Raw genomic sequence first — 22,225 nt, 5'->3', positions numbered from 1 at the left:
GATGCTGCCCAGCCTGCAAGGCCAGATGGCAGCTTCTCCTTTGCATTTCGGGCCTGGGTACCCGGTGCAGACCACAGTTTTTGTGATGGCCTGATGAACAGCTCCCAAGCTTTATTCCAAATCCTCCAGTCTTTCCCCAAACTGGAGCATAAAAAGATCCAGTCATGCTTCAGAACTCCAAGGGGAAAACATGCAGATAAATACCTTTTTTAAAAACACATAATCAACAGGAAAACAATGCATAAAGCTTACTATATGTGTAATATATGTATAGAGACATACACTTCTCTTACTGCTCTCGGTGCACAGATACTAATGGGTTCACAGCATAAATCTGAACAGCTAAATGCAGACAAAATCATCATTTACAGCTTCTATTGACTTCAGTGGAAGATACTGGTGCTCTTAGAACAGGACCGAAAGCTGAACTAATATTTCGTTTGGATGAATTTCTATTTCAGATCTAGCAAACTGCATTTGAAGTTATTTTCACTAATAACATAAAATCACAATGTCTGTTATGATATAAATTTTCATTGCCCTTTGCTATTACAATACTGCAGAAATCAAAGTCATTTGCAAACGTTCTGTACCACATTATACAACAGTGGTATACATCAGTTTGACTAACACAGCCAATAATAGCTAAATATTTGTTTTTGCAAACAACAATCCACTACTGTGACAGATGTAAAATCCTTGCAATAATATGCAGAGGTCGGACAGGCCTCTTTGCACTACTCGCTAGCCAACTCACTCCAAATCACACCTTCCAAGGGTCTCTAGAGTGCGACTGAGTGGTTCACTGCTTCTCTCCCTCTAATCTTGTTAGAAAGTAACCATGCCACTTGGAGAATGATTTTTGGAATTAACAGACTAGAACCAGGATGAGATGGGATCAAGCAATCAGCATTTTCCGGCTCCCAAGGAGAAAAAAAAAAAAAAAAAAGAAAAAAAAAGAAAAAAAAGAAAAAAAGAAAAGAAAAGAAAAGAAAACAGTTTGCCCTTTATATCAGCTAATCTCTCCTCCATCTCAGACTCTGGGAAAAAGCACCTAATGATCTAATAGCTAGTCTGTTCTTTCACCACCACCCTTTCCCAACAGTAGTCTCAGGCCTCTTGCTTTTAAAAATAGTCGAAACCCCATCAAATTATTCTGTCATGATGAGACATATTCATCATTGCAGAGCTGGAATAATTCTCATTTCAAAGAACAACTGGGATTTTGTGCTGAAAAAACAGGTAAACAGTTTTAAATTGTTTTCTAAACAAAGATCCTGATCCCCCAAGCAATATTAGTAGATTCAGCAGTTCTCACTTCTGTAGCTCTAGTTTGAGTTGCTGCATGTAAGAATTGTGTCTCAAAACCTTTTCTCTTAGTTTTTGCCTTCCAGTGAAAATTCCTTGTTGAACTGGGTGAGTGAGGAGATAATTAAGTGATTTGCCTTGAGCTGTCAGGCTGGACAACAGCCCAGCTTCCTCCTGTTTCTTATTCCCAATCAGGTCAGTTTCAGCAACTTGCCTTCTTTTTATTTTATTTTTTATTTTTTTATTTTTTCCCTGAAGAAGGGAATACTTTTTCAAAATCAATAAAATAACAAAATTCAAAGATGTTCTTGCACAGCACCGTTGTGGCTTTCATTTCCAAACAAATAAAAATTAGGCTAATCTTTAAATGTTCCTGCATTGCTTGGCAGACCAAACAGACATGACAGAAAATATACTCTTCCTAATTTTAGAAGCATCTGAGTCTGACATGCGGCAGGTACAGGCACGTGCCATTTTCCTGAGTCACCAACGTGTGGCATCTTGCTTCTCTGGCTTTCATACACCAAGGTTGAGGAATGATGGAATGTGTCTGCGGGTTGCAGCAATAGTCTGGTACCCTTAGCAACATTTGGCAAACTGTGAATCTTTGCTTACATCAGGCCAGATCAATACAGCCATTACCAAGGGACATAAACAATAAAAAGCTGTCTCTATTGCATGAGTTAACTGTGGCAAGAGGAGAACAACCAACTCCTGAAGGGCAGGCTCACCAACCAAGCACAAACAATAATGTTTCCATAGACTACAAGTCATCAGAGAGGATTAAATCTACTTCTGCCGAGATTTAGTTCTATAGTGAATACCCTTTTTGGGGGAAGTCATAAACCACCACAAATTCCCTAGCAGAAGACCAATACTAAGATGGAGGCAGTTTATTTTCAAAAAATACAAAACAACAGATAGCTGAACTCAGAACAGAAAAAGATTTCTTTCAATGTACAACTAAGTCTACACTGTTCAAACAATGCTCTACTGATGGGGTCTTTTCCAAAGGTGACTATATTTCAGTAGGGCATACACTGAATCCTAATTTGCTTTTGAACTTTGGATTTAAGATATAATGAGAGAGGACAGGACCCTATTTCAGAAGATACTTTTGAAAACCCAAGTCTAAATGCAAGATATTCTCCCAGTTAGAAAATGATCTTGTAGGGGAAGGTCCATAAATAAAAAGCATTTAAAGGAACAGACTATTTGACATAATAAAATGGTAACATTAGTAGCATTACATATCTTGCAGTGATATTATTGAGCTAAACCATTGAAGACACCAAAAAAGCATTGAATTCTATACTTCAAAGCATTAAAAGGGTAAAACAGACCAAAATACTACAATGAGAGAGGCAGCAGAGCAGCACTCATTCTACAAACTTTGCATGAGACTTTTTTTGCAAAGTTCTTTTCAGCAATATTAGGTGCATTGCTCCCTCTCCTCCCTGCTCAAACACTCCATGGTGTGTTCACCTTAACTTTGGCTTTGCTGTTTACACCCAGGCAACCCCATTTCTCCCAAACATACATTTGTTTATCAAGGTTTAGTCCTCAAATTGTGGTCCCTTCTCTTCCCTTGTTTTAAGAAATAGTGAAATAATTAACAGCATTGTCTCTAGACAAGAGTCACCCCGACGCACGAGTAACCCCAACAGAAATGAAGGTGGCAGCTCACATATTGGAGAGCCCCTGGCTTTCTGTGCACTCAGGTGGCCTCATCCATCGCATGATCAGATTCTGCAGCTCACACCATCAAAATGAACCAGACTGGTAATCCTTCTCTCTGGTGAAGTTTCCTATATTCCAGTTCCCATAAGGTAGATACACTGAAGAGAAAATCAAATAAAAGAAAAAAAATGGAAAAGAAAAAAGGGGGGTGGAGGTGGGGTGTTTGGGCTTAACACAACCCCTGACCAGCACAGGAACAGGGTTTTGAAGATATTTGGAGAAAGATTTGACATTCCAGATGCTCCTGTGAGATAAAATGTCTGAGCTCTTTTAGATCAGTCATTCTCTCTAACAGCTAAGCCACCAGAAGTTGGGGAAGCTCAGACTTTGATGCCCATTTAGGAAAACCATGATGGATGATATTTAGTACTTCGTAAGTCAGACTAGATTATCACAGTGATTCCTGTCTGGTTTTAAAAACCTATTGATCCACTGGTGTCAGCACTGCAGAAGACAACAAGTAGAAGCCTTCAAAATACTTATAAGATGGGGACTATTCTTAACTTTGATGCTGTAAAATTCCAACATCAGGATATATCTACTGACAAGAAGAAAATTAAAATTCTGCTAATTAATGCATTAATTTTAATTGGATTTTTCGCTAGGCAAATAGCAATCAGTTTCTGGAAAGATGACTGAACACAACTGCATAGGAAACAACAATCTATCATGTTAACACTGGCTTGAAAGAGTTCAGCTACTAAAATAGTTTTCTTTTCTGAAGAAGCTTTGCAGTAGATTTTTGTATATAGTGGTCCTCGGGGTTTGGGATAGTTTCTAAGCATATAGTAGTGAAGGCAGTCAGCAGAAAAGCTTTAACAAGAAGAGGAATTAAGTCTTGTTCCAGTGCGGCTTGAGCAACGTTACGAATAGGTCACATATATCATGAAAACCAGCCATGAAATATAAGAACTCACAGCCATCCAGAGACTGATTAATGATTCAAATAAGCGATCTCTTTGTATAATAGCACTTAGGGAACATTATAGACACAGAACCCATTCAACAGCTTAAACTGGGCTCTAGATCAAGAAAACATATGCAGAACTGCAGGGTTGCTGCCCGCAAATTCCAGCTAATAATGCTACAGGCATTAAACTATTTTTGACGCCTGCAAGTCTAAAAGTGCAGTTTTTCAGGTTTAAGAAAAATAGTAACTCAGGAAACAGTTCTGCTTCATTATAATGCTCATAGGATGATTTTTCAAAAAGACAAAGATATTGGCAACTTGAAATTATAAAGGATATCTATTATACTTTTCACAAGAGCAACAGTATTATTCATTCAGCTCTCTGGTCAACCACTATGTAACTAAAGCCTATCTGCCTAAAATATCCACAGTGGATCCATTAGTTCCTACACCTTTCTTTAAACTGTTAGGCAGCTGCTGTGTTCTCCTCCCAGTATTCCTGCTGTCATACCCAAGCTCTGGATGGCACAGTAAAACGGGCACAAGATAGAAATAAGCAGTAGAGAATCTGATCTGCAGAATTCTTTTGGATTTCTACTGTGCAATGAGACATGGCAAGAAATCAAGAAAACTAGTCTATAACTTTATGTGTTATCAGATAGACAATACAGAAGCTTTCATTGAGGATAATTCTTTTTTTATCTAGGAATATCATACAGTTTCTATACTTCCCTCTTACCATTCAGAATATGGTTTCACATTTTTATTTTTTTATTTTTTTGGCAGTTTAGTGATACTGTATGGCACTGCACACTACTTCTAACAAGGTTCAGGTAACCTTAGGCACCATAAGTATGGGACTGCAGAGGTAAAAACAAAGGAAGAATAGAGCGTTCTTTTAAACAAAACAACAGCTATCATCCATGAAAGCAATAGGCCTAACCCAGATATCATACAGCCACCCCTTTCTCCTTGTTCCTGGGAAAAGTACAAAAGGCTGTCAGAGGGTGGCGGCAAAAGTGTTCTTTGCCACACAGGACATTTAAGAAAACAGTGCAAGTAAAATCATGAATATGAAAAATACTGCTCCAAGTATTAGCATCCCTGTTTTTAGCATCTTCTGGATCTCCCAGCTCTGGACATGGTATTAGCAGCCTTTGACAGATTACTTGTTGCTTCGCTATTTTTGATAACTTTAATACGTTTGTACTATTGCAAAAAAGGCTAACAGACTTGTGAAGCATAAATTCCTCTTCCAAAACTACACGTAGCACTGTACTACTCTTCTCCATGTTATCTGACTTGCCCCTTATAAAAAGCAGCTCTAATTTGGGAATTCCCTCTAGGCTTCTCAAAGTGAACACCAAAGCAAATAATTCATTTAGCATTTCTGCAGTGACCTTACTTTCCTTGAGGACTTCTTTTACATCTTGATCATCTATCAACCTTATAGACCTTTGGGCAGGCTTCTTGCCTCTGATGTGTTTGAAAAAGTTTTAATATTAGTTTTTATGCCTTTAGCAAGTTATTCTTCAAAACTGTTTTTGTCCAATATTATTACAGTTTTGCATTTAACTTGCCAGAGTGTATTGGAGTTTATTCCTTAGTTTATTTGGACAAGACTTCAAAGAATGTTCTTTTACTGCTAATGGCCTTCTTCAGTCTAATACTCCCCTTTGGAAACTTCTCATGTGACCTTTTTTTAAAGTTGTGGAGTTTCTCAAATAAGGCTAATACGCTTACTCTCTAACGGTAAAGGTAGAAAAATGCACTCCTAAGATAGTGTTTTTATATAGCTGCCATGTCACCTGAAAGTGTTATTTTGCTCTGGTTTGCCCTTTTAGTTACTCCTTTTAGTTTTCCATTTTATGTTGCTCCCTTTTCAAAAGTGTGTGAAAATCTAAAGACATTTTAGCTTTTACGCTCCACCAGGAATGATGGATTTGAGCATGTTTATTACCACAGAATGATTCTGTGACAGTCACATCTTCAATCAAGACTTAATCCTTGCTCAGGAAAAATAAAATAAAAAAAATCTAGTCTTCTCTTTTGGACGCTCTAATTTTTTGCTCCAAAGTCATTTTTAAAGAATATAAATACAGTTTCCACATAAAATTTTATCACTATATTTACCCAGTCCCCATCATTACCCTCTGAGCCCTCATAGCTTCTTTGGTTGTTCTTAGCATGACATTAAAAAGATGCTTACTGTTACCATCTCATTTTGGCATGATATTTTAATGCATAGAGACTGTGAAACTGTTCGGTACTTGTTGATACAATTCCACCCTCCTGTCTACCCCCCCACATCCCCCCCCCCCCCCATTTTGCTTCTGAGCTTTCTTTTATCTACAATGTCACTCCTCCACTGGCTTAGTTTCCTCTGCTATTCGTGAGTAATTTTACACTGCTATTCCAGTGCCCACTGATTGAGATGCTATTATGTCAATATCCTCATTTAAAATCAGCATTTCACTTTTCCCATCTTTATTGCATACATTGGGCTAATTGTCCACTGGCTGGGTAAGCCTCTATTACAGCTATCTTGCACCAGTAGAATAGCACGAACAGACATAGTTAGGTCAAACACTTGGCCAGCTGTCTGCAAATCATTTTTGAATACTAAGAGCTCTTTTGTATTAAATAAAAAAGCCCTGGCAGTGACTTTGCCCCTGTGTCTTAAAAGGCAAACGCAATCCCAGGCAGAAAATTGAGCTGCATGAACAAAGAGCATGTTCCCAATGCTGTCTGAAGTACAAAAAATAAAATGGATCAGCTCGTTCCAGGCATTTTCACTTGCATCCTGTGAGAAGCCCCATCTCTAAGAAGCTCTGGCAAGGGCCGGCTGGAATTGACTGCTGCATCGTGCAGGAGTTCATCCTCCTCAGCGCTCATCAGTTCAAATGCAGCCGCTGACTGAAGCAGACTTGCCAGTGACCTTGACTCTGACACAGTTTATAGAAGCACTTGCGGGAGAGCAGACACGAAGGGGGAATTTTTCATAAGTGGGTAAAAAAATAATAAAAAAAACTCAAACCCTGTGTCTCCCTGAAAAACAGAGAAGGGGAGGAGAAACATGAAACCAGAATTACTGAGGAGGAGCTTAAACATGTCTCCCAGGCTCGGTGAAACTCTCAGCACAGCACCGAACATGTCAGCCACTCCCTGATTAATGCTACTCTCCCCAGTGCAGATACTAAAAAAGGAATTTGAAAACATTACAACTGTAGGAATTACAGAAGGTAGAAGCAGAAAGAAGATGCAAGAGGGAGAAAAAAAAATCCATACAGAACCTCTGGTGTATGTACAGACCAAAAAAATGTGTATATTATATAAAGGGAATATTTTCCTCCATTGACAAGGGGTAAATTCTTTGAAGAGATGGCTCTGATTCATCAGCAGGGTGCTGGCAGATGCCCCTAGAAAAACAGAGAACATGGCTGTACACCTTTCAAAAACTATTTTAGGAGACACTATTTCCCCAGAGGGATTTTTGAGTTGTGTTCAGCCCCCCAGGCATGTCCCAGGAAAATACAGCCGTGTTTTGATGGTAGAGAGGCTACTAAAGCTTTGATAGATAATATTTTGATCCAAGGTAAAAGGGAAGAAGAGTTTGACTAAAGGCCCTACAGAGCTGAGGAAAGACACAGGGTTGCTGAGCTAAAACTAAGAAAGCAACAACACAAGTTCCATGTAATAGCAACAAAACACCCAGAAGAAAAGATAATAAGGTGTACAGCAGACCACTGCAAAGTGGAGGTCATAACTAACACGTCTGCCCCAAACAAAAAAACAGCAGTACAAAGATTTCTCAGAATGGTGAAGTACAGAAAAGAAAAATGTGCCTGATTTAGATGTCTAGAGCACCCACTTGCAAGTGCTACTGCACACAGGTGCCCCAAATCACAGGTTGCAAATATTACTGCAACACTTGGGAAACTGAAAGGGTTAACTAAAGGGGTACCAATTTAGAGATATGATGGTGAACCACATGCTGATTTGTCTACAGATGCTTCAAATGTGTTTGACTGTAATGGAGGACAGCTTTGAAGTGTGTCAGGTACAAAAGCGGTCATTGCATCGAAGCTAAGACTTTGGCTTTGCTCTGTGGGATTGAAATGTTTCATTCTTGTATGAGAGATCTAGGTTGGCTGAAAACAGTGCCTACTCTAGATACAAACATTATCAAAGTGTGAACAACAACAACAAAAATAAAAGAATACCTGTGCCAGAGAATACCAGAGTGATATGATTAGCACACTGAGCACAGAAAGAAGTTTGCTAGATATAAACACCTTCCCAAGGGAGTCTAGAGTATTTGACAGAAGTGCAATGGAGCAATGTCCACAGCTAGATTATGAACACATCACTGTGACAAACAAAACAAAACAGAAACAAACAGAAGACTTGTCTAGGTTAGATGAAATGTGGCTTGTAATTCCCAGAGCTGTTACAAAAATAAGGTTATTTGCAGAGGGTGGCCAAAACAGCACATTCCTTCCACAACCATCACTTTAAGAAGTTCATGATTCTAGGTGGGACTTCATCTTATGGTGTTAGTGATTGCTAAGACATTATCAGAGAAATTATATATTCACTTTTATATAGACATTTGTATATACAAAGATATGTATAGAGGCAGTTTACATGTTGAAACAAATCCAAGAGAAGGTGAAAAGAACAGATTAATTGGAGATCAGAAGAGAACCTATAGAATTCCATTCTATTGCCTCAGAATTGACTTAACTCTATCTAAACCTGTCCCAATAAACACCATAAAACCCTCCAGTGTAGAGATTCAGCATCTCCAGTAAATCTATTCTAGTGGTTAACTAGCTCTGCTGTTAGCAAGTTCCTTCTAATATTGCACATGTTTAAAAGACCATGTGAAGGAAGCTGCTAAGATTGGAAGCTGCTTTAACTAGCAGAAATATAGAGCGTATTAGTGGCACAAACATTTTTATCCCAAGAACAAAATGGAGTAGGTTTATTAAAACTGAGTGAAAGAAAGAGAGGAATTCTTCTCCACTGTTTCTCCCACTCTCACAAGACCACTTACCAGAAGATACCATAGCTAACAAACTGGTCACGCACATGACATTTATTTTTGTCAGCAGATATGCAATGTATTCATATTTAACAATGGGAAAAGCTTAACAGGAATATTTTCAAACAGTTTGTATGAAGTATAACATTAGCTAGAGCATTAGTAACCCTTCCTATGCTAGTCCAACAGAATGCAAGAAAATAAAGTCAAAGCCAAAATCCAAAGCACTTGCTAGCAAAAGCTATGGAATCAGACAATGATCTGTCCATTCCATTGCTAACTGTTGACTTAGCAGCAGTGAAAGAAGGGTCGCCCTTACTGGCATTTTGTTCAACAAAGGAGTGACATAAGAACTATATTCACAATTCTAAAAAGTTACCCTTCAGTCAGTAGGGACTGGTAAGATGGAAGCAGTACAGGGCATTTCCACAACAGCAACAAAGTGGCACAAACATTACAGAAAGCAGCCACAGGGTTATACTAGTTGAACGCATACTGCACAAGAAGAGGTAGCATCTCCTCTAATTTCAGAAGTAGAGAAATAAGAGGCAGCATGTTGGCTATTCTGCCTACAAACAGCTCAGAATAACATGCACAATATTAATTTATTGGTGAAAATTGATGCCTGATGACAGTTGATTTGATGCCTGATTGAAAACCATCCGGTACAAATGACAACCCAGGATATCTGGGGGAATTAATGTTGCCTCTTAGTAGGGTGTTAGAATTCAATACTGTGTTAACAATGATTATTCATTACCATTGTGTTGTTTAGCTGGGGAAGGAAGTCTAAGGGCTCTGCTAACAGCAAAATGGAGCCAGGTAGCGTGTTATGCTACAGATCTCATTACACTTTGTTAATCTGTTATGACTCCATATACCAGATGATGCAGACCTCAGCTGATTTGTTTGGCTCTTAGTGATTTCTGAGCAATACCAAGCCTTAACCCACAGCCTTTCCAAACGTTTATTAACATCCAAACTGGCTTCAGCTGGAATGAGAGTCAGTTTATAATTTTGCAGTGAAATATATTCCACTTTGTTGCTCCAATTCATAACAGGAGCAGGGAAGATGATGAGGGAAAAAGAATTTTTGAGCAGAAAACAATTGCTACCAGTCATTCCAATGTTAGATTAGATAATAGTACTTGTGGGCTTATAGTATAAGAAGCCTAAGTGTGCAATTTTGATATGAAACTCTTGCAAAAATCTGTTATTATACTTTGTCAACTATCCAGTATCACATTGATGATAATACTAATAACATCATTTCACGAGATGAGTGGAAGTAGAGCCTCTAGGATTGACACAATTTGCAGGGCTGACAAAAGGAAAATTTATGTCACACTCCAGCAAAGTATATACATCTAAGATACCAGTTTTTTTTTTTTTTCTTTTCTTTTCCTCCCCTCTTAATGCAGAGTTCTCTGGTGAAGGATGTAGCACTGCCAGAGGCAGAGAGAATGGGAGTTCACTAAAGTGGTGTTGTTATTAGGGATAGTTGCAAGCTGTAAAGTATCAGCTAAAGGTTTTTAAGCTTTCATTTTGTGACCTAGCTTTCCATGGAATCAGAATGCTTCCCTCAAAATATGGCACGGCCTTTATAACCAGGGTCACTAGAAAAACAAATATTCTGATTTTCATCCCTACAAAAGTTCAAGATAACAAAGAACATTGGGGGTTGGATCTGCAGCACATGTAACACTCCCCTAGCATCTCCACAATTTGAACACTGATCCTGCACAGTCAAAACTACCTTTCTTGACAGTACGTTATAGATGTGCCTATGGAAAGCCTAGGAAAAGAGCTGCTTAACAACAACAGTGACTGCCACCAGTCTAAACAGAGAAAGAAGACAATGTTAGTCAGTGAGAGCTGTACGCAGAAGGGCAGTGGTGACTGAATGCCTATGTCAAGCACTAACAACTGAATTGTGCCTTTGAAAGAGATGGGGAGTGGTTTGGAGGGATAAGAATGCGTGATCTCCTGATGGGGATGATCAGAGCTCAGTACCAGAATGAGTAACAATGTGAAAAGAAAGTCTGTGTGAGCACAGGGGAGGTCTGAGCCTATATCCGTTGGCAAAGGTGGTGGGGAAACTTAGAGAAACCGCTTAGCTGAACAATACAGTCAACTCCAGTGAGTTAGGGATTGTCAGGGAGAGAATGCATTTCTCCTCAACTGGCTATGTTAACCTGCTTAGCACACCACTCAACATTCAACCTCATCCGATTTCTAGTGTCTGGGACTATCAGCAGAGAAAGCAAGCTGGAAAACAGATCAGCTCATGCCTTTTTGCTTGGCCAAGCTGTCTCTGCAGTCTTCCTGCAGCAGTGAAGATGCATGAAGTACGGAGGGCAACCAACCCCAGGGAAGGATATCCACCTGTCTCTAAAGAAGGTTATAAAGATGGATGGCAACACAGAACCAACAAGAAGTATGTCCAATATGCTTGCAAGAAGGTATATATATTACTGTGGAGAGGAATGCAGTCATCTGCCAAAGAATCAGGAGTTACCTTGGCTTATTAGACAACTGTTTGTTCTTCCATAGTCTTACTGCTTGGACACCCAAGCCTATGTGGACAAGACAGCAAGACGGGGAATATATGATGCTTTAGTTCAAGTCTAAGCCAGTACATGGGATCTTAAAGCTCTCAAACCCAGAAAAGTTGCTATTCAGTCTTAAAAGCCAGCCCCAAGTCTGCAGTGTTATGTTTACTCATCCCTTATTATTAACTCTGTTGTCAGCAGACACCCACAAAGCCCACAGGCAAAGCATCTCTTTCCCTCCCTCATGCCAGTGCACAGCAATAGTAGATTGCCATCAGTTAATTCATCAGCCCATGTGACAGGTGTCTGTGGGGCGGATAGAGTGGTTCCAGCCCAGAGCATGACTCAGACTTCAGCAGGCTGGGGCTACGTTTCAGCTGTATGTTTTGTTTTGAATCAAGGAAAGCTTTCACTTGGAATTGTATTAAGAGTTTGCAAAGGCTGCAACACTCCAAAGTAAGGAATGGAAAGTGTAAAGTTGTCTGTGCAAAAATAATTGAAGACTTTGGTGTATGCGTGCATAACAAAGGAGGTGATAATTAATGAGCACACATCAGGTAGGTGTTGGTCCCTCTCCCCCCAATCAGGTCTCCAGCTCATTCAGGGCACAAGGTGAATACTGTCTAATACAAGAAACACTTGCATGTAGGACTCCAGCTTCAATGACAACAGGCAATGGAAAACAGGTGAATGACATGAAGCTAATCTGGTCCCAGTCAACTTAAATTATCTATCTCAAATGAGTAGGTACTTCTGCCATAACTCTCTGCCTCTGTTCCCGATTCATACAAGGATAATGTAATTGTCTCTCACGGAGGTGCCACGAAAAATAATTAATTTCTCTGAAATGCTCTCATGGTATAGCAATAAGCAACATAAAAAGCCCACAAGGAGATTAAAAATCCTATCCTCAATGCAGGATCTGAATAACACACAGTAAATACAGGACAGGGCTCAACAATGAACACAAGCTAAAACAAAACTCTGAATAGCTGCTTACTATGTGAAAGTTTTCCATTTGGAGAACTCAGTGAGGCAAGGGGCTGAATAACACGAGCCCCTGTGGTTAAAGACCACATTGCAACGTACACACTCAAGGGGACTAAGCCAACACTGAATATGCTACCTAAATCCACTCACTAAATCTGTTTTAAAGAGTTCAGTTGCTCCTCAGGATAGGTGCTGTATGGCCACAAGAAGCCAGTCAAGCAGTTCTACTTCTCTCTGTCTCAGAGGCTTCATGTTATCCCAGAGGTAATCACTGTTTGATTTCCATAAACCATCCATATTCTGAGCTTGCCATTGCTAAGCACTCGACCACCTATCCAAAACATATCCTGCTTAACCACTAGGAACACAGTTGGAGTCAGCAAAACGGTTCATGTGTTTAAATCCTGTTATGCTGATCAAGAATCTTCAGCCAACAGTTCAAGATGTAGAAGAGCAAATCTGTCACTTCAGTCTCACCTGTAATACTGACTAGATTCAGAGCTGAGAATATCCCACAATTCACGTAGGCCAACACAGTAACAACGACTTACTATCAAAAGCAATTTTTTCAAAATCAACGACAGAGAAAGATAGCAAGTTTTTGATCTCCAGTGTCCTCACCTATCCACTTCCGCCTAAAGATATGGCCATTACGGAATTTAAAACTCTTTAAATAAGCTTCTGTGTAAAACCCAGAAGAACAAAAGAGAACCACATATGCATTGGTTTATTTTTATACAGTAACTACAGTAAACACTTAGCCTTGGACCATTCAATGCTGGAATCACTGTCGCTATAGCATTGTGTGCGTGCCTCATACCCACTTGACTTATTTCTGTGTCAGTCATCCTCCCTCCTCTGGAAAGAACTTTTTTCAAAGGAAACAGCTTATCTTCCATACTGCAGGAGCAGGAGAAAAATCCTCCTATACAGCAACACTTAAAATGTGGTTTTATGCTCTTATGGCAGCTAATTTTCCTTAAATGATTTAAAGCGAATGAATACATCTAAAGGGCCTGCACCAAGCCATTCTGGAATAACAACATGACACTGAACTTCTGCTTTAAACAACCCAGTCTCCTGTGGGCAGCTCCTCAAGACAGATCTTGTCTGGAGGGGGAGAGACGGAGGTTATTTTTTAATTACGATATTTTGCAGGGATCATTACTTTGCATTTTATTTCATTTCATATTCCCCAGTGTGGGGAGACTTCAGGTGAGGAGAGGGTGGCAGGACAAACCTTTTCAGATGTGTATTCCCTGATCCATCACAGTTTGACAACAGCCCCCTTGCAACTGGTTCACCTATGCATGCAGCCAGCCCTCTATCATGCGCTACTCATCTAACAGTTACACTTTACACCTGGACAGCACTTAAAATTTTAGCAGTCTGAAGTGATTCAAAGCAGGTTTCTCTTCTGGCCCTGTCAGGAGGAGAAGACAGCTTTTTATCTCAAGTACTTAATAAAACCAGTCACTATTAAAGCAGGATGGTGCATGTACAGCCCCATGCCCTCTCTCTGAGGCATCTGGCACTTTTTCCCCTTTTGTCCCAGAACTTCGGATATGGTCTTTTCATACAAATATAACTGGGATCAGAGGGACTAAGAATATGGTATTGCCTGGAAAAAAAAAAAAAAAAGAAAATCCTTTCTACTGTCTTGTATTCTTGTATTCCTGAGGGTCTCAAACTGACAGAAGGGTTGGTATTGACTAGGGGATCATAAAACCAGACAACAGGTTTTTCTTGGTGAGTAGCTAATTCACTGAGAAATGAAACTCTGAAGAGACATCTGAACTTTGCTAGTAGTTTAATACAAAAAAAAAAATAAAAATCCTAAATTGCATTAAAAAAAAAAAAAGATTAAATAACCCTGAAAATGAAATGTTACATTTGTGTTTGAAATGCTCCTTTTCTTTCCCTGAGAAGGAAATGAACTGAAACTGGTTCATCTCGGGTTGATTACTGGGGAGGGGTGGGAGACAGAGATGGAAGAGGAAAAGATTTCCATTTCATAACAACTCTAACCAGACATTTCTTTTGATTTTTCATTTCAGCTACCACAGCAAATAAAATCATTCTTTGCACACAGGGCAACAGGAAACTACCAGAGTTTTCAAAGCTTCCTTGGAATGGGACAAACCTGAAAATAATTTTTCCCCCAAGAATAGTTTTATTTTACTGACAGTGACTTTTAATAGTGCTGAGATGTGTCGCTTTACTAGTTATAGGCTTACTACACCCAACCTTCTTGTAATGTTTAAGGACCTCTTTGTCCCTGGAAAACAAAAAACACAAAACAAAAACTTTCTGCTCAGACAAAACAACCTGCATGCTCTTTCCATCTTCAAGAAGGAAACTGTCTTGTTCTTCGGAGTAGGAAAGAAAAGAAAGACCAAACTAGCTGGAATGCTCCTTTCTTTACTGTCCATCATCACCGCTCTAATATAAGATGTATTAAGAGCCGTAGTCACAAGCACAGTGCCAGGTGCTGCACAAACGGAACAGAAAAAATTCTGAGCCAAACAATTTGTGGTCTTAGAAAATATTTTACATACAATAGTGTCCTATATATGGGGTAGATTCCTACCTATGAACTTACCATTTCTGTGCCTAAAACCCCTTCTGTACAGGTATTACTACTATCTGGAAGATAAAAGGTTCAATTAAGATGTACTAGCAGAACCAGGAGTTAAAGTAAAGAAGCTCTTATTCTGTATATAATGTAGCCAGCAGTAAGAATTATTCTCTTTATTAACAAGGCAAACCAGGTCCTTTTTTTTTTTTTTTTTTAAATACATTAATTGAAAGAAAAAAATATCCAGGGAATTAAAGATTCAAACGTCATTTCCATAATGTGAGGCAGACAGAAGGGACAAATTTCAGGAATTCCACACAGAAAAAAATAATAAGCTATAAAATCTCCTCTTATATTTTTCGGTAGTGATTTTTTCCTACCCATCTCCATCTTTGTTCAGCAGTTTTTCCTTAGGTGCCACATTCAATAATCCTTCTGCACTTTGATGTCAAACATTCAATAGCTGTCTGCCTCCCTCCCACTCCTCTTCTCCATATTCCCTGCAATCCATCTCCTCTGATTAGCTAAGATTTCACCTTCAAGAACACCTCTGCTTCTGAGTGAGCACGAGTGTGTGCGTGTGTATTTATATAATATTTGCAAATATTATCCTCCTCCTGCTCTGCACGCTACATAGCAACCCCTGCCGGAGCTCTGGATTAAGCATCAATGCCATTCAGTAATTCAATTTGGGGGGCCTGCTGTTTCAAATCCAGCTCAGGACATCACGAGAGCAGCTCGATTGAATTTAGGCCCTGCTTTCAGCATTATTTCATATTTAATCTGAGCTGAACTTCATTTCACTTGCTCTCTCCACTCCGATGCTTCCTGCAACAAAAGACACTTCAGATGTTCCCTGATCTCATGCAGTGGAGGTGGTGTTCGCTTGCTTCTCTCTTATTTTGGTTTGCCACTGGATTAAGCCACGTCAGAGTTGCTGGCAGCTCGCACAACCCCGCAGGAGGAGACAGACAGTACCTTAGCTGAGCGGCTGTTCTGGTGTTACTTTTCCCCACTCACCGGGTTGTTGTACATCTCGATGATGAGCTGTTTCACTCCGTGCAGGGTGGGATGAGCCCACGGAGATGGATTTGCCCAGTGCCGGTTTAAATCGAACCCCATCAGGGAGCACCTGCACACACACACAAAAAAACACAACACTAAGGACATATATGGGATGCAGCCCCTCCTAGCTTCAGAATTAGAATTAGGGCTGTATTCTGCAGCTGCAGTATTTGAATAAGTTATTCTTACAGGAAAAAAAAAATAATAATAATAAAAAAGAAAATTCTCCCCTGAGGACAAGGAAAGCCTGCAGCAACAGCCACTGTTAGAAATAACGTGAGCAGCCGAGTATCTACAGAATATCTACGTCTTTGGCCCTTCAGCTTTCTTCATGCACAGCACAGATATTCCCTCTGTCCTTTGCCTTTCACCAGCTTGCCACACTGGTGCTGGAAGAGCCTGCATGGCACTCGAGTTTCAAGTCTCTTCAGAGCTGCAGCTGGGGGTCTGAAGCTATGAGGATAATTCATGCACTGCATCACCAGGCCTTTACTTTGCCCTCAGTCAGGCCTTGACTCAGCAAAGCTGTTAAGAGCATTGAAATCAATGGCCATTAAGTATGTGCTTAAGGGATTTAAAGCATGAATGTAACTGTTCACTAACCCAGGGCCTCAGTCTCTTTCCCTCCTGCAATTGCCTATGAGAAAATTAGCCAGCCAAGATGCTAAGTTAAAACATTTTTTGGCCATCAGATCTTGTGGTCAATGAAACATATATACCACTTTGGCTTCTCCTTCCTGCCCTGGCTCATCTCCCTCATAGCACGTTGCATTACATTTGATTCAGCTTCTCTCAGTCCCGTGGAGTAATATTCCCCTCTGAGCGAAGCCCCATTAAAACTCAGTGTGCTGGTGGTAGGGTGAATGTACAAGAAATTAAAAATCTAGAGGAGGCAGAGATACGAGGGGGAAATTATTTCCCTTGTCTACTGCAGATATCACCTACACAATCTCTGGCCACTGATACAAGCTGGGAGTTAAATCCCTTCTACTGTCTCAGTCTGAGTTTGGGACCAGTGAAGCTCAAGCAGATCTTCAAGAACTGGGACCTGAAATCAGCTCAGGAATTCTATGAAAGATCATACAAAGTACACAGAAATAATAAAAGCTCAGACAGAAATGCAACTTTCTATATAATACAAGCAAACAAACAAAAAAAATCAACTTCATTGCTAAGCCTTAAATCTTCTTGAGAAAACAAGAGCTTTCATTGATCCCTGGTCTATTATGAGAATGTCTGTTCAGCCTTAATCTTTTAAACACACCTATGTAAACAACAGAGATTTACTCCAGTGGCACTATCCTTTAACAAAAATTCTAAGAATCTAGAGACCAAAAACCTTAAGTTTAACTGGCAAAAAGAAATGAAAATGCTCCCACTTCTCTAGCAGTCGAAACAAACGACTGCGTATAGCAATCCCAAATAAAAGCTAGAGACAGGTGAAATGCTAAGAAGACTGAGGGGATGAAACCAGAGGTGATGTGGAGAAAGCATGGAGAAAGCCAACACCTTATCTTAGTCATCACTAGTCTGCTTGTCTAGAGAACAGCTGTGCTTCTTCTCTGGACACACCAAAAATTCCACAGGCAATCATGACTGTTGTCTCCAGCCCATGGTAAAGCAAAACACATTATAGAAGATTTCTCCCCCACCACCCTCCCTTTTTTTGGTCTTAATATAAACTCTTTCTAATCGGCTAAACTAATCCTACCTTCTTTTGATCTCACAGACATTGATACAAAATCAGAGGTACTTTCACAGAATCATCTAGGTTGGAAGAGGCCTCCAAGATCACCCAGTCCAACCTCTGACCTCACACTAACAAGTCCTCCACTAAACCATATCACTAAGCACTACATGTCTTTCAGGCATAGGTGGAATTAGACTGGGATAAAACCAGTGTAAGAACAGAATCACAGGAACAAGGTTTTCATTTAACAAACAGAAACTCTGGTCATTGTCATAAGTCTTAGTGCATTTTGGAACAATTCCCAACAAATGGCAAGCTCACTCTAAAGGACAAGTTTGTTAAGAGATCAGTTCATAGCCCCTTATAGATGAAGCGTCCCATTTACATTTTGTTTTAGTTTTGTTTCAAACTAATAACACTATAAAAAGCAAGTGCATTTTGATTCCATTAGATTACTCTCCAAAGCACATTAAAGTGGGCAAGCTACAGAACACCAAAAGCAAACTTTAAATTCTTACATGGGTTGTCAATATTATATTTGGGACTTGGGGCTTTTTGGATAACATTGTATAAGTCATCCCTATAGGGAACAGAAGTAGGTAATAACTAATTTACGGAAGATACCAAGGCATTGCAATTTGCAGTATCTAAATTTGCCACAAATCTCTGGTTAGTGATGAATCTTGTAGTTCATTTCAAGCAAGAACAGTTGAAAATAGTTGTCTTTACTCAAGAAGACTTTATAAACACAAAAAAAAGCAATGCTTGACAAACAAGTTATTCATTTGGGAAGCTCCTTTGAGTTCTATTTAATAGGATCCCAAATTAATTTCCAAATATCACTTAGCTAGTCTTTGATGTGATATATCACATCTTTATCAATGTAAGAACAATTAATTCAATTTCTGAAATTTCTGATGGAGGCATTAGTATTTCTTTCCAGTCTGGGAACAGTGTAATGTTTTTTTTCTCCTTTAAGTCTTTTTTTTTTTTTTTTTTCCTAAAGACAAATTTGTATCCACCACACTTTTGCTTTATTCATCTGTTGCAAACTTGTGGTCTCTCTAAGGAAACATCAAGTTGTGTTCCTTGGTACTTCAGATTTGATTATTGACTCTTTTACATGTAGAGCTATCTCCCTAAACTCACGTATATCAGGACATGACCAAAACACAGAGTAAGAGTCTCCCACATGCCTGTTACAGATGCTGCACTCATTATTTTCTCTTGCTCCCAGATGATGTGATCTCCCTTGTGGTAGTACCTCCAATGCAAACACTTGAACAAGATAACTTACGAATTGCATTTTGCACTGCTTTTTAATTCCCCCTACCAAGCTTAAAATAGTTCATTTCCAGTACACATTGCTTGCTGTTTCCATTGCTTAACTGCTTACTTCCTGCTTCAAGCATTGGGCAGGCAAAGTAGAAATACAGGTATGTTCTGGAAATGCAGCTCTGCAATGGGAAACAATTATGTTCTAATACAATACAGTGCCTTTCAGTATTTAAGACCAGCTTGCTCTCTCACTTAGACTGCAAGTGGCTTCAGTGTGGTTCCTCATATAACTAAATATTCCCCAGATCTGTCCTACTGAGTTTAGGTTTATTTTGTGCAGTAAAGTGTTCTGTACAAAACTGACAAGATGAAAAAAAACCACAACTAAATAATGTCAAAGGACAGTTTAAGGATAATCTTTGAATCTTTGAAAAGTGATGTGGAGGAGACCAAAACAGGACACATTACAGACTCCAACAGGTGCAAGAGAAGACAAAAGTGGTTCCAAAATTAGCAACGGATGGAGGAAGTGAACATCTCTAGAGTAAGGGCATCAGAAAATACCCCATTCCATGACATTTGATGTCCATGCCCATGAATGCTCTTATTAATGGTAGTATTGACATGGAGCTAGATAAGAAGGACATACACAGACTACCACAGGTTAGAGGTGGAATCAGGAGTAGGTGAGTTTTCTACAACAACAACAAAAAAATGTAGTAGCAAACTGCTGCTATCACCTGATTGTGGCCATCATTCACTATGTGAAAACCTGGGCTTTGTATCAGTCATTGCTGACCCAAAAAAATGACATACATCTTAAAATATTTAAGCTGTCAACAATTACTTGAAGATTGGATTGTGATGGTTAGGGTTTGCTAGATATACATACCACTATGTTTCTGTTCTGTGACAACGTACATTTAAATCAGGTTCTGTTGCTACACTTGTTGAATTAGAATTTGCTTTTCACAAATGTTCTTCAGCCTTTTTCTAAAATTTCTATTTTCTACCAGCAGATAAATTTATTACAGTGTTTACAAATTTACATAAACACAGCGCAAATTCAGTCAAAGCAAATGAGTTTCAAAATTGAAATGGAAACTGAAATATTTTGCAGTATTTATCCTCCCTACTTGGGAGACAGCCAGATCTCAAGAGGTTACCAGCTTCACTCAGTAAAACCAAAGATGTTCAGACCAGCATTCAGCTTGCTGGGCAATTATCTGGACAGAACCTCTTTGCTTCTGAGGGCTTAACTCAACAGAGGTTTTAAGGACTTCCTATGCAGCTGCTTTAATGAAAACATCTTTGTTCCTTGCTAGAGTTGAGGTTTAGCACAAAGGCCTACGCTAGGTTTATTTTTAGGGCTGCTTCCTATCCTTTCAAGCTGTGTATTTTCTTTATGGAATCTCCAAGTTACAGAAACTTCCAGGACCTCTGCATTCCTTTTGCTTGGGTTCTTCTCCCTCCCCTATTCATTTTTCCTACTATTTGAGTCCAAGTCTCTTGCTAACAGACCCATTTCCACAAGGTGAGATATGGAGAATAATGGAGGAAAAGAGTTAAAGAAATCCTTTTTCATGGCATATGATTTAATACAAAGAAAACTCTACACTCTTCCCTTCAGCTTTGTAAGGTTGCGTTGGTTCATTGGATCAGTACCAGGTGAATCTCTAGATAATATTGCACACAAAGCCAGGGAGTTCAAATCCACAAATGGCACTACTGACAGGGTTAGGATTTGAAATTGAAAAGGTAGTGGGGGGGACCTCAGGCTTATTGCAATACAAGCAGAGACAGAGGGTAATTGGTCTCTATTGTTGCACTTCGAGGCAAGAGTAACAGCAAGGAACTGCTGAGAGACTGCAGCCTGCAATATCACGCAGGAAGAGTAGGTGTGCAGTGTGAGAGCGAATACAAGAGTAACACATGGAAGACTTGTTTCTTTTAATAAATATATCATTTTAAACCTGTTGTATTCACGACATTTTACAAATCAACTCTACACCTGCTGTTGTCGGCGAAGTCAGAGTCTTCATTAGTAAGCATTTCATCATGCGGGTGCTTGGGGTTTGCGATTTATGCATTTGCCTATTATTCATTAAAGAGGATTCATTCAAGCCTACACGTTCTAAAGCAATTAGGTAGCAAGACATCCTAACACTCCAGTTACAGAGAATCCCCCTCCCAACTCTCTCCCCCCTTCACAGCTTTCTGCATTTTTAATTTAGAGCTCTGGAAACCTTCACAAAGGCTATTTAACATAACCACTGCAGTGTGCTCCAGGCAGAACACGAGTGGCCATACAGAGCAGAACAGCATTAGCTACCAGAGACCACATGGTGGAGTAGATGTTTACAGAATGAGCGCCGCATGGTGTACTGACATAATTTTAAATAGTACATGATGGTTAAAGATGTGTTTCTCCATTTTCTGTGTAAACAATGTTAAATAAGAATAAACACAAAGGGATATTTTCTCCTTCTGATGAATAAATGCATTTCTCAGAGCTGGTAATAGGCGCTACACACACACGCACCAAGGAGAATACACATCCCCACCTGACATGGGCAGACTCCCTTCTCTGATCTGTAGGATACATCTCAATTCCAGTATTTTACTCTCCCTACACACCCTGGGTCCTCAGTAATGCCAGAAGAATTCCTGGGCACAAAGCAGAGCACTGGAAATAAAAACACATCCCGCGTATAGGAGAATCCTGCTGTGTTTCCGGGATGTAAGACAGTAAGAGCTGATCATTAGCACATCTCTTCCTGCACATTCTCCAGCACTGTGCCCAGTCCACTTCTCCATTTTTCAAGGGACAGTTTCCAGCACATCCCCAGGGAGACAAGTCACAGTTTAGCAAAGCCCTTCCCTAAGAAGCGTGTATCTGGCCCCACATGTGGGTCTCTCCACGTGTCCACTCTGCAGGGGCAGGTCTCACCCATCCTGCCCCAGGAAGGTGTTCATGGGACTCCTGCTCCCTGCTGGGTGCTGAGTCACACCGGCACATCAATCTTGCATATCCAGGTGCAAGTAACTGAGAACACCTACGGTTCTT

General features: G+C 39.8%; 1 protein-coding gene across 3 annotated transcripts in view; it reads right to left on the bottom strand.

Annotated features, from left to right (window-relative positions):
* The window catches only part of LOC308199414 (BEN domain-containing protein 5), a 923,492-nt gene that overhangs the window by 142,242 nt on the left and 759,025 nt on the right, over positions 1-22,225 (bottom strand). For all 3 annotated transcript variants that reach the window (XM_080603543.1, XM_080603541.1, XM_080603542.1), the window contains one exon: positions 16,146-16,257. In XM_080603543.1, coding sequence (XP_080459669.1) covers positions 16,146-16,257 — 112 coding nt within the window. The remainder of the gene's footprint in view (positions 1-16,145; positions 16,258-22,225) is intronic.

The sequence above is a fragment of the Anser brachyrhynchus genome, assembly GCF_964034855.1.
Source record: "Anser brachyrhynchus genome assembly, chromosome: 8".
In the NCBI taxonomy this organism is placed as follows: domain Eukaryota; kingdom Metazoa; phylum Chordata; class Aves; order Anseriformes; family Anatidae; genus Anser; species Anser brachyrhynchus.
Note: the sequence above shows the minus strand (reverse complement) of the source record. Positions and strands in the feature narration are given on the sequence as shown.